The 14639-nt window shown below is 33.6% G+C and overlaps 1 protein-coding gene across 1 annotated transcript in view; it reads right to left on the bottom strand.

The window, feature by feature from the left end:
• LOC132712852 (uncharacterized) overlaps positions 1–12286 on the bottom strand; it is a 42934-nt gene extending 30648 nt beyond the window's left edge. The window contains exon 1 of the mRNA XM_060695289.1: positions 11331–12286. Coding sequence (XP_060551272.1) covers positions 11331–11613 — 283 coding nt within the window. The 5' untranslated portion in view covers positions 11614–12286. The remainder of the gene's footprint in view (positions 1–11330) is intronic.
• Positions 12287–14639: the final 2353 nt, after the last annotated feature.

The following is a 14639-nucleotide window of genomic DNA, read 5'->3' as shown; positions in this document are numbered from 1 at the left end:
ACGACAAAACGTCGATGATTTACTAAATGTCACGACGTATCGTTGATAACTGACTATTGTCACGACAAAACGTCGATGATTGACCAAATGACACGACGTATCGTTGATAACTGACTTATTGTCACGACAAAACGTCGATGATTGACCAAATGTCACGACGTATCGTTGATGATAACTGACTAATTGTCACGACAAAACGTCGACGATTGACCAAATGTCACGACGTATCGTTGATAACTGACTAATTGTCACGACAAAACGTCGACGATTGACCAAATGACACGACGTATCGTTGATAACTGACTAATTGTCACGACAAAACGTCGACGATTGACCAAATGTCACGACGTATCGTTGATAACTGACTTATTGTCACGACAAAACGTCGATGATTGACCAAATGACACGACGTATCGTTGATAACTGACTAAATATCACGACAAAACGTCGATGATTGACCAAATGACACGACGTACATTGTATCGTTGATGACTGACTAAATATCATGACAAAACGTCCAAATTCCAAAATATGACCGGGTGTCAAGATTTGTCGTCAAATATTGGCCAAATGTCACGACGTATCACCTTTCATTTGTAAAAGGTCACATACTTTGACGAATATCTTTTTAACAAAAAATCAAGAGTGCACACTCAACATGACGGAGACTATACAAGGGCAGATTATCGTACTGTTTGTTACACGACAAGCAATTGGCTGAAATCGTGTCTGAAAACTGTAAGAGTCAATGGAACTGGATAAGCATGAATGATATTTTAAAGGTAAGAAAATTATTTAAGAAGGTAACACTTCATAATTATATTGCTTTTAGGGGCTTGGAAATACAATGTGTAATACAGTTCAAATCAATTAAAAAGAGAGTGATGGGGTGGAGGTAGGGGTTTGGGGAGAGGTCATTCCCATTCTACAAAAAAACGTTGTTTGACCACAAGACATACATCTAACTGTGCATGTTAAGTTTTTTTAGTCATGTGTGTCTTGGTTTGAATGATTGAATTATTGATCTTGTTAAATGAATGTTCTAAAACATCAAAATAAACAGGAGAATGACACTCTATGTACTTACATGACATACATGATATATGTTTTCTATCCCTGTGAAATATCGAAATATATTTCACAGTGAGAAGATCAAGTGTATTTTTATTTTCATTAGCAGTGATAAAGATGGTTGTAATAATAAAACGCTTCTATTTCTTTCATTATTTCAATTGTGCAACTCAAACTTTTTATTAGGAAGCTATTAATAACGATGACAGGTGCGGATCTAGGTTTTTTACCAGAGCGGGGAGGGGGTCGCATAATTTCGACAAGAGGTAATGTATATTTCAAATAGGGGTTGACATTTTACTTGTTTTCCAGTTTTCGAAATGCTTTTATCCAACACGCGCCTGATTTATGTTACAAAGAGGCTAAACATTGCAAAAAAAATTGATATGACTGTAGAAATATGAGGATAAATTCTTTATTTGATACTTAATTTGATATTTGATTCTCCATTAGTGCCATCATTTCTTCGCATCATTGGCCTATGATATACCTGATGCAAAAAAAAAAACAAAAACAAAAAAAACGAGACTGATTGATAATTGTTTAAAATATTCAATAAGGCTGTTATGGTATGAATTATTTTTATTTACGGAAAGTAACGAAAGTTCCCGAATTGAAACGGCGTCATAAACGAATTGAAACACTTAAACTCATGTTTAACATTCGTAATATGTTCACGTTGCCCTAATTAACCCGCCACTTTCTCACGTGTCAAAATAATGCTCGTACCATCAATGAAACGTGTCAGAACAATTGTTTCTTAATTACTTCTTAATGGGAGAGCATTAATCATTCGGTAAACCAGGTTAACCCCCTCATTTATTTCCATGTAAGTTAATATTTATATATATTAGTGTATATATAAATATACATATTCTTTAAATAATGGCTTACTGCATTTTCATGAATAAAGTGGTAACTATGGTGACCTTTAACCTACTTGAGTCGAACATGATATTTGGCTTTGCCTGACTAAACTGTTTTTATTTTAACCTTTTTTCGTTATATCCTTAAAAATGATAATAGACGGTTAAAAACAACAACAACCACAACACTATTGCCTTGCAATACTAGTACCCTGACTTTATCATTTGTTTGCAACATCCTGATCTCTTTATTGCTATGCAATACTCAAACTTTATTTATTATTTTTTAAAACGCCAACTTCATTACTTTTTTGCAATTTCATAATTTTAGTAGTTCATTGCACCATTATACATCATGTACATGTATACTGAGTTAATAGATTTCCTGAGACAAGGTTTTACTAATGTACATGTTTTGGAAAACGTCATTATTTTCCGGAGTATTACTACCAAATGCATCTTTATTACAGCTGTAAGTTTACAATGTTATGTTGATGAGGCTGGCTTATATGGATAATCATCAGATCTTGGGAAAGATTCGGAAAGTGGCGGACATTTCCGACAATTAAGGAGATAAAAGGCACATTATGCTTCAGAAACGAACATTTGTCTACTTAATAAAGGGTAAACATGAATTTTATAACGTTTAAATGTATAATAGATGTTTAACACGGGACGAAAGTAGCGTTGAATGTGAAAATTTTTGTCATTAAAGTAGGACCATGTAAAAGAATTAGTATTTTTACTCCCATACAAAATACTTTATCATTATAACTGTACTAATTGTCAAAATGCAACGGGAACAAAGGACGGCCAATGAGTAACTTTTTGGAAACTATAACGGGACACCATAACTGAAAAGCTTTTGAGAAATGAAAATGAAATAATTTTTTTGAAGCATAATGGACCTTTAAGTCACAACCACTCTCTCAAAAGCATCTGACATTGTTCTAATTTGCAAACGTGAAGCAAACCTCGTCCTCTGAGCATATACCTTAAAATGTTATATTTTTACTTTTATTTATTTGATGTGTCACCGCTTAAAAATACATGCATTTTGACAAGACAATAAATTAAAGCTGTCTATGCAGTGCTGAGGCTATGGTATTCGGTAACAGATACATTTTTGTTAAATTAATCGGCTTATTCTATTATTTATAACATCACGAATTTATGCATATTGCACTTATTCTTATTTGAATACAAGAATGAGTAATTGTCCATTGTCAGTTTTGAAATAATAGTAACCTAATTGTAACATTTATATTTTCTATTTGGATGGCTTACTAGCACACAAACTAAACAAGACCCGAAGGATGGTTTATATATTTTATTATATGTGTTGCATCCAAGTATACACTCATTAAACTCCCAAACATCAAGTAAACATACACACAGTAACAATAACGATATTTGATATTAAAGGCGTGGCTTATTATATCTTGTAGACTTGCTTACTACATCCTCCTCTATCTTTAGTTTAGAACTCATCAATAAAATCAATAACTTAAATCATCAAAATTTAAAATTTAAATGTGCAAACATATTGTAATAAGAAATATTTTTTCCGTATGAAATAAACTATATAGCAAGTCTATTGTTATAAACTCTTCTCCTTTTCAGCAGAGTTCATTAACCAATGCGATTTACTTCTAATCAGTGTACTAGGCATCTGTTTCAACGAAGTAATGTTAAATATAATGTTATTGTTAATTGTCATATCTTTTCTATTTTTTCGGAATGTCACAAAATATCAAGCAAATTACATTATTATCACAACATTTGTTCAAACAACTAGCATTGTTATCAAAAAGAATGATTTGTTTTTCCGTTCTACCACACAAAAACCAATTATAAGGTAATTTAATAAAAACCAAAAGTATTAATTTCACGAATAACAGAATGTTCTCACATACGTTATCATTTTTTCCTAAGATTAATAAATCCAGCAAGCGGATATAAATGATACACTGCTATGATAGCGAATATAATTAGGGCATTATTATGGCCCACACATTTGAGTCATTAACCCTTATAGCTGTAACGAGAAATGGTATCATAGATTAAACCATTTTCTTTTTTTTTTCTTTTAATCTTCATAACGTCTCGGCGGTCGGCGTTTCCTCTGCGGCCTATTTCTAGGTAAAGATGTATTATCTGCAGGTTTCGTCTGCACCGGCTCTTGATTTCCATGAACATATCTAAATTTGGAAACGTCCCGTGTGATTTCTTTTCCTTTATGTTTGATTGTAAGCATAGATCCTTTCATAGCGATGATTATCCCGGGGGTAGGGTCAAAAGCTGTTTCAAACTTATTTCCGTTGTTCCCGTTTTAATAACACACATCTCCCAGTTTTCAAAATTATTTGGCTGAGCTCGACGTTTCTTATCAGCGTAGATTTTGTTTTTCGTTTTTGATAGACTGTCCCTGTCTCGAATATTTGTGTCTTGGTTGTCAAATGTCATCTTTGGTAATTTTGTCTTTAATTTACGATTGAACATTAATTCACTAGGAGCTGTTTGTGTAGTTGTTTGTGGTGTGTTCCGAAAATTCATAAGATATCTACTTAACGCTCTTTTATAATCTTGTCTAGACGCTATCGCTGTTTTAAGTTGCTTTTTGCAGTGGCGCCATAAATCTCTCAACTATTCCATTTGCCTGTGGGTGCAATGGAGTGATTCGTTTATGTTTGAATCCCCGAATTATCAGCAAATTCTCTGAATGCGCGACTTTGAAACGGAGGTCCATTGTCCGTTTTCACTACCTCTGGATATCCGAATATCGAAAATATCGCCTCTAATCGCGTATGACTGTATCTGCGGCTGTCGATTTGATTCTTTCAACTACTGGAAATCTACTGTAGTCACAAATATAACAACTAGTAACATGTAACCGTCTGGAAAAGGACCACAAAAAGTCACAACTGACTTCAGAAAACACATCTCGTGGTAGTGATGTGATTTGATCGGGTCTGGAATAATTCTTTTTGATGCAGGCTTGGCATACAATGCATGATCTACACATTTCGTCTACCATTCTATCCATATGTGGAAACCAGCAATACTCACGTAATAATCCTTTGCATTTTGATTGGCCTTGGTGACCTTCATGCGAAAGCATAACAGTTTGTTTTTGCAGACTTCCTGGTATGCAAAGTTTTGTACCCCGTAAAAGCACAAATCCATCTTCCCGTATATGCAACTGCAAGTTCTTGATTTTTATTTCAAATTCTCGTAATAACCGAAAATTTTTCATCTAATTTGCATTTTTTGAGTTTTCCAGTCATTTTGTTCTAACGCATTTCTTACACAGCTTAATATACAGTCCGTTTCGGTAGCTTTTGCTACATCTGACAGCTTCAATGCATCTGGCAAAGCGTTATCAGTAATAAAGTGATATACTGCTCGGCTACTGTATTTGTTTCGTGTCTTGCATGTGGATGCCTGGAAAGATAATCTGATATCATCATTTTACCTGGTCTATAAAACTGTCTGAAAATCATACGTTGTCAACTTCAAACGCCAAACGTTCTAATCTTGGTGACTGTATTGTCTTGATATTGTTGAAGATTGATTGAAGTGCAGCATGATCTGTTATCAGTTTAAATTTTCTTGCCGAATAAATACAAATGGAAATGCTGAATCATGATGACAGCACTCAAAGCTTCTCTTTCTGTTTGAGAATATCGCGTCTGAACCGAATTGTATGCTTTTGCTTCCATATGATACTATTTTGCCGTTTTGAATAAGTATTCCTGAGCATTCCAACTGGACTTCCGTCGACCCAGAGTTCAGTTTCCTTTCTAGGAATCGAAATAGTCATGACCTTATCACTAATTAAGGTATCTTTTAATGATGTGAACGATTTTTTCTTGGTCGGGCAGTCCATTCAAATTTTACACCTTTATGTGTAAGTCGTCTTAATGGTTCTGTTAAGCTTGAATAGCCATCTATGAACTTAGACAAATAGTTTTCGCGAGACCCAGAAATGAACGGATTTCGGATATTGATTTTGGTCTGTCCATATTTTTCACTGCATTTACTTTGTCAGGATCGGGTGAAATTCCGGATTCGGAAAAAATACGTATCCGTAGAACTTGATTTTAGATTTTCCGAATGAACATTTTTTGCTGTTCAGTGTGAGGTTTTCTATCTTGTAGACGTTGCAGTAAAGCGCGAAGATTTGCGTCGTGTTCCTCATGTGTCTTACCAAAACATACGATGTCGTCGGCAAATATTCAATATGCCTTTAAGACCTTGAAGTGCTTGACGAAGCTCATTTTGGAAAATTATCGGTGCTGCGGACACCCCGAAATTTAGACGTTTATACCTAAACAGTCCAATATGTGTCTGAAACGTTGTCATTACACGTGATGCTTCATCCAATTCAATTTGATGGAAAGCTTTGTACAGATCTAGACGTGAAAATACAGTTGCGCCCGTTTAACGTCAAGATGATATCATCTACCGTCGGGCAAACATTTTTCTCTGTTTTGATTGCGGTGTTAGCTTTTCTCATATCTACGCACACTCTCACTTCATGCGGAGCATTAGGTTTCGGAGCCGCTACTAAGTTCGAAAACCCATGGTGTCGGTAAACCTATAACCTTTTCAAGAACATCCATTTCCTCTAAACTTTTTTCAGTTCCTTTTCGACTTGCGAACGTACATGAAAATGGAACTCTCCTAGCCGGTTGAGCTACAGGTACAACACTTTCATCAATATGAAACTTAACTTTTCTGTCTTTCAGACATCCTAAGCCTGTGAAAAACTTGAGAATATTCTTCAATAAGTCCTGAATATGTCGTCTTTGCTTTGAACTGATTTTTGAACTAATTGTATTGCGGTAAAAATCCCGAGCTCTACCGATAATTCATAACTGATCAATGATTTTTTGTACCTTTAACGATATGGAAACTTTTGTCATAAAATTTTTGAGTCCGACTCCACAAGCAGGGAACATTTGCCTATGAATGGAAAGTGGAATTTCTGCCCGAATGCGAATGCCTTTTGTTTCCGTTTTTTGATTTTCTGGACGGATTTTCATTTTCTCGAGGTCCTATTTCGCTAATAATATTTAAAAGATGAACCGCTATCTATCAAACATAAACATCTACATCCATTTAATTTAATGCATTTATTTGGCACTTTTTTTCCATCTGATATTTTTAAATCCAAATAAAACATCGGCAACTCATTTGAACTAACACTCGACGTGCTTGCCTCCTGATAAAACTTTGTGAATCCGACTGTTTCATCATCCGATTAACTTCACACTTTTTTGACGTTTTCTGCAAGACCGATATAAAAGATTCTTCTTATGACAGTAATTACATTCCGCTCCGGATAGCAGGACAACGTGACATATGGGAATACCTTCCTCCACAATTTCGGCATTTTTTATTTCGTTCTGGAGGGTAGTTTCGCCTTCCCGACGACAAACTTGCTTCTCTGGGATAGTTTTGATATGAACGTTGCTGAATAACGTTTAGGTGGCGAATCCCTTTGATTGACGGCTAAATCGAGGATTGCTTTTTACCCGCACTACTTGCTGACTACTTGGTATCCTTTGACATATTTGCTGCTTGAAGGTTTTTTAAATTTTTTCCCTGGTTTTCATTTTTTTTAAGTAAGTCAAATTTAAATGACTATTTCCCGGGTCCTTTTAAAAACTGCATTCCATGTTTTGTAAAAACCCTGTATAATTTTGGCTTTTAATTTCTAGTCAATGTCCAAAATTCCAATTCCCGCTTTCTGGGGGTAAATTTTTGTTGTAAAATGGTCGATAGATTCCCCCCATGCAATTTCTTTAAAATTAAAATTTTTGAAAATTTTTTAAAATTTTGTGTTTTTTCTTGCTTAAAAATATGCTGTTAATTTTCCCAAATTTTGTTCTTTTGTAGTTTCAAAATTTCCTTCTCTTTAAATTTAATGTAAACTAGATATCGTAAACATCACTCCCGCAAAAAGAAGTAAAGTGCTTTTTCCTTCTTCGTTTTCTAGATGGTGTTTATACCAGTCCAACAAATAAGTTTTCTAATTTATCCAAATACTTTTCCCATCGTACTTCCCAGAGAATTTTTCATCAGCAAAAACATCGAATTTCGGAAAAGCAGGGGTAAATTATCCATTTTCAAATTTCAAAAATCTTTTTTTTTTTTCACAGAGTCAGTTTAAATTAATCCGCAGTTTGTTTTTTTTTTTTTTTTTTAGTATCCGATCCTCGTCGCCAAAGTAACATTTATATTTTCTATTTGGATGGCTTTACTAGCACACAAACTAAACAAGACCCGAAGGATGGTTTATATATTTTATTATATGTGTTGCATCCAAGTATACACTCATTAAACTCCCCAAACATCAGTAAACATACACACAGTAACAATAACGATATTTGATATTAAAGCGTGCTTATTATATCTTGTAGACTTGCTTACTACCAAAAATCTACGGGTTGTTTTTTGGGTTCGCCGCTTTAAACTGGAAAAAGTCCATTCAATATTCAAGGGGGTTTTAATGTCAAAAATAGAAAATTTCACCAAAAACAAAATTTTTTAATGCACGTCTTTTTACCACACAGGTTTTAAAAATTCCCTACACAATTTTTTATTTTTTTATTTATTTTTAAAATTTTTTAAAACCTTAAATTTAAAAATTAAAATTTAAAAATTAAATTTTTTTAATTTAAGAAAAATTTTTAATTTTTTTTTAAAATTTTTTTAAAATTTTTTCCCCCAAAAAAAATCAAACGATTTTTGACAGAAAAAACAAACCCAAAATTTTAAAAGACAGATTGCCTTTTAAAAACGTGCAAATTTGGGTTTTCCCGTCCAAAAGTTTTTCACAAAAAAGGTTTACTGTTTAAACATGTGCTTAAAAATCACATTTATTTAGATCAAAATGTTCATCTCGGAAATAAATGTAAATACAAATGAGAAATGTAAGATATAATTTTCTAGATTATAATTAAACGCATGTTCGTGTAACAGCTTTTTTATTTTAACAGATGGGCATATAATTAATAACCCCATCAATAAACGCTTCGAAAGAAGCGGGATCATAGAACAAATGTATCCACAGGATAAGATATTCTTTGTAAACAATATTTAAATATTATAGCTTAAATTTTAAAAATTATGAGTCATATTCATGTTGATAACAATCTTGGGAACTTGAAATATTGGGTGAAATACACGCGTCAGAATAAAATTTGGACTAGAAACTTTTTAAACGAGTCTGGGTATAATGTTTTACAACCTGTGGAAGAAAGTCTAAATAAACTCAACAACGTATAATTTGAACTTCTTTTATTTCATACCACCAGTTTTCGACATTTGCCCAAGAACTTTGTCTATTGAATTGCAATAAAGCTTTTAATATCGATTTTTGGACTCATACAGAGTGAGAGATAAAACGAGGCTTGATGGGACATGATTTGCATTTGATAAAGATATTCCGGACTCTCGAAACGAAAACGAGGCTATGTGGGGTGCGTTATGGGTTTGATTTGAACTTTTCGGTCTCTGGAAACGAAAATTAGGCTACATACGGTGCGATATAGATTTAATACCGACTTTTTGAGACTCTTGAAAGCAGTCTAAACTGGATCAAGTTTTGATTTCTATTGGAACAGCAAGTACATGGGTTATATTTTATAAGGTGCAAAATAAACGTATTTATCTATGGTTCTTCCTTAGACTCTAAATTTAAAATAGATTTTGTCGCGTAAACCTGATACACATTGGTATTTTAACCTATACAACGTATTCCTATATCTTCTACGATGTCTAACATCTTAGATCATGTGAGATAAGTGCTTTTCTTTATAAAGAAACGTTTAAGAATCGGTTTTAAAATTGACTTTTATACAAAGGATTTTCATCATAGCAACATAATAACATCAACATATACGACCAGTGCATACTTGTTGCAATCTGATCATGGTCTGCACTATTCACTATTCAGAATATTTCTTTTATTTTCACTAAATGTGATGAATGGTTTTGATCCGATTTAAAGATGGAAAAAGAACGTTTAAGATATTGAATATGGTAAGTGTGAAACGTGTATTGCAGGGTACAAACAACAGAAGTTAGACATATCTGGGCTGTCAGGTAAATATATATTTTGACATTTGATAAAATAATATGTACTGCTGTCGGTGTTATAGAATGTGCCGAGTCATTAATAACAAACTATGACATTGCACTTGTTATGTACTGACGTCATACTCTTCACCTTTGACTTAAAGTTGCACAATTTGATGTTAAATCCAAAATTGTTTATTTATTCTACCATCCGCCCCCTGTATTACTTATACATACGCTTTATTTATCGTCACGTAAAATAATTCACTAAAAGATCAAGCGATTCCGAACGATCGTAAAACTTATAGAAAATTCACTAACCTAATAGGGAATTTTCACAATCGTTTTATAACAATAAAATTATACTTCACTGATACAATTTATTGTCGCGTAAAATGATAAATGCAACAGAACCAATAAAACCGACCGATCGTAAAATCAACCGATATTGATGTTTCCTATGCCGTTATAATGACGTCATTTCTTTGCCGTTTCATTGACGTAATTCCTATATACATCGTTACGTTGACGTCATTTCTTTATCAATACCTTAACGTCATTAGTGCTATTCGTGACCCTTTTGTTATTCAAAAAGTGAATAAAGACAATTAACTGGTTCTTTAAGTGCGCAACTGCATGTTTTAACAAGCACAGAAATAGTGGGTGCTTATCATTTCAACTATTATATGAGTTTAGTTAATCGGTATAAACTGAAACATATCTTATTCGACTTAAATAGCCCAGTTGCGCAAAAAGAATCGGGTCTGTCGGACTGGACTTGTGTAGTACTTGTGCCGTAGAAAGAAACACGGTTGTGTTTCAACCCAAAATCCCATGGTTAAAAGGCAGACACCTTCACTTAACAAGAACTTGTCCACTGCATTTTTTTTCAGATTTCAAACTGAAGAAGCCTATATATAATACTGCCAAAACCTGAGCAGTATTGCAATGTGTACTGGATGCTTTGACGAGCAATCAACGAACCGGTCTAGTTATCTTAAGATCACTATCCACATTGGTTCAAGCCCCATTTAGGGGCAAATCGTACTGGTCTTTTTCAGGAACGGATTCGAGAGTGTGTTTATAAGCTAATAGTTTCTACAGGATCGAGCTTGAATAATGTCTGTATAAACTTATATTTAATGTACTGCAATAAGCCAAAGGACCCTTTTATATTATTGTTTTATGTATAGGTAGTAGTATAAAAAGGAATACATTCTAAACGAAGCTGATATTATAGAAAGATAGAAAAAAATATGTATCAACAAAATACTAGTAAATAAATAAATAAATAAATAAACGAACCTTCTGGATTTCTGATCGAGGCAGTAAATCCTCGGCTAAAACACGTAAATAACAAATATAATATTATACAACATGCACTATTTGTATGTTTGCACATCGTCCGTGCTTTGTAACACCTCACAGAGTAATACACTGTCGTGCTGTCACACGTTGTAGTGTCTTTCGTTGTTCTGTTACACGTGAATTTCGTGCTGCCGCAGCGGCAAGATGGTAAATTGCTGGTACAGATATCAGTTTGTTGCAATGTTTGTTTGATATCGACCGAGGTGGCAGATGCTTTCATCTTTAATATGTCACAAAACAAGGATTACTTCTCCTCTTAATTATTCACTGTACTAATCGTATATACAATATATATTTAATCTGCAACTAATCCCTATACAATCTTAAGCTTTCTGACAAGAATCTTAAACTAGTCCGTGATAATATTGACATGGAAACGCTTACGTCACTTCCGGTCTTGAAAAAGGTCATTGTCTTCAGAAATAAACGCGAATGTTCACCTGCTAAGGTTTGTTTGAAGTCATATTCTATATGATATACGCAGTCCTTGCTCCATAAATAAGTGTTTTTACCTAAAAGTACGGTGAAAATCCTCATTCACAGCCGAAGATGCCCAAAACAACCTGATTTACGAAGGTAATCTAGCAATAAATATTTTTTCCGCAATGAAATATTTATACAAATCTGAAATATGTATAAGCAAATATTTGCTTATATTTTTGTATATTAATTTAATACTATTTAATTTGGTGATTTTTTATTTTCGTAAAGAAACGTATCGTAACGCAAAGTAAAGCACAAATGATGATATTTCCAAAATATAGATATATATACAACGTTCAAACTGCTTTACATCCGGCTAAGTGCTTGCTCACTAATTCCAGATGAAAGAGTCCCACGCACGCGCACCACTGCAGCAACAACTGAAGAACAGTTCAGCTTTCACAAGTAGACAATATCACGCGACTGTCGGGAGGACTTGGTCAAAAACGTCGAGAGCTATTTCAACCAGTTTTACACGTCTCTTCACTAATTACGTATTTAATCATACTTTAACTTGAATACCTGTCACAAAAGGTGTCTGCGTCGTTAGCTTGATGTGCGAACGCGCGGGGAAAATTAAAATTAAAAAAAGCTCTGTGCTTTCCCTGTGCACTTTTCCCCCCCATCATTTTAAAAAGAAAACAAAAATGAAAAGATTTTAAAAAGCACCCTTTAAAGTTGTGTTGATTTTCCAAAGATTATATAATAAAGATAAAAGCGTAGAGTTAAAAAACAAAAGTGGTGTTCGTACTCACATATTCTGTGAATTCACTTAAGTTTTCAAGTACACACTTTCAAAGAACGCTATTATAAGATGTTCAAAAGGTCTCACCCCGGTACGGAAAGTGTTCTTTTAATTTTTGAAGTGGCCCAGTTTAAGTTCTCTCTAGTTTGATTGGTCATAATTAAAGTGTATTTATTGCATGTGTGTATTTTTGTATGTTATAGGATGACTTTAAAAGTTGTTTTTGTGTATTCTCCAGGAACTCATTTGTTGGCGGAAGGATTAAAAATGTACTACCCACCAGCAGTCCGGAGTTTTCAAAGTGGCGAATTTAAACAGTGTTACAACAGAATGAAGATTTCTGAAAAATATAGATGGCTAACACATTATATTTTGGGCCTCATTTAACTTAGATAGTGTTGATGTTTAAAGTTGAAGACAGTATATAATTCATCAAGAACAGTGGATCGAATGTGACTGATTTACTATAGAACAAAGAATACGAACATTCACTAGGCGACACCAAAAGCAGGAAAGTTAAGTTGCTCTATTATTTTAGCAACCCTTAGTACGACAATTAAGGGGCCTTTATGGACAACCTAAATAAAATCAGCTTCTAATGTTAATAACGCTACACATTAGGATCGGACGGCCACCAACAGGGGGGGGGGGGGGTCTCTTTCTTCAGCACATCAGTGGCCGGTTTCGTATTCTTGAAATTGGTACAATAACCTAAGGCAAGAATCCCATTACATGCATGACATGAATTGCATGCTTTTCAAACTCGTATATGTAAGAATCCCGAAATTATATAAGTCTGCAATAATGCAACATTTGGCTTATTAATATTTATCTTTTATTATGTACAGATTAATAATGATTAATGCACAACAAGACATGTTCTAGAAAGGTCATTTATATAACGATTTTGTGTCAGCACTACGGAAACGTTAAAGGGCCTCCATTTACTGCGATCAGAGATCAGACGATTTGGTTCGGTTTGATTAGATGTTTTAACATAAATAAATTTATCACACACCCGTGCCGATTTTGCGACTCCGTAAAAATGGTATTGCACGGCCGTGCATATATTTTGACGTGACGTCATTAACGTTATACAAACATAGTGTAAAGACGCGCTACATGTTAGCGTTATACTATAGGCGCGTCAAGGAAAAATGACTCTTATTTCACTTTAAACGGTCTATATTTTGGGTATGTGATAAATAGAATATTAAATTCGTGTAAGTTCATTACTGAATTTATTGCACTCGTTGAATAAAATTATATTATGCTCGCCAGAGGCTCGCATAATATAATTTTATTCAACTCGTGCAATAAATTCAGTATTGAACTTACACTCATTCAATATCCTCTATTTATATTTTTCACAAAGACTAGACCATTTTTTTATTCTTAGTCACTTTTCTCAAAATTTCTTGAAGTTTTTTTTGTCTAGGTGAATTTTTGTCAAAAAGCATATCAAGGAACGGTTCGGTGAAATAAACGTTTGTTTAAAATATTTGTGAATAAATTGATTTGTGTTAAAACGTCTAAATTAATCGAATTAAAATCAGTTGACTTGCACATCATGATCACACTTATTGGAGGCCCTTTAACGTTTCCGTACAACACGGCATAAGTCAAGTTATCCTGACATTAACACGGGGAGACTGTTACACGAGGGATGGTGTTCTTATGACAACTTGTCAGGAGTTCTTGTAATAACTGTCACGGAGTTCGTTGGAAAACATTTGTATATACTACAAAAACACACGCCAAAAATGGTAATTTTCATCTTTAAAAGGTGAGTTCTTGTGATAACTCTGAAGATGTCCTTAAGTTTTAATGATAACTTTTGTTTCTTCCAAAGTGTTTTTTGCGCTAAATCACGGCACATTTTAGCGTTTTTTTGATTATTTATTTATTATTAATCGAATAATTATAATTATTATTATTATTATTATTATTCTAATTATTATTATTATAACTATAATTACTATTATAACTATAATTACTATTATTATTATTATTATTAT

Source organism: Ruditapes philippinarum, unplaced genomic scaffold (genome assembly GCF_026571515.1).
Source record: "Ruditapes philippinarum isolate M1 unplaced genomic scaffold, ASM2657151v2 ctg1421_1_1_1_1, whole genome shotgun sequence".
Classification (NCBI taxonomy): domain Eukaryota; kingdom Metazoa; phylum Mollusca; class Bivalvia; order Venerida; family Veneridae; genus Ruditapes; species Ruditapes philippinarum.
The sequence above is the reverse complement of the archived record's forward strand: the minus strand, read 5'-3'. Positions and strand labels throughout refer to the sequence as shown.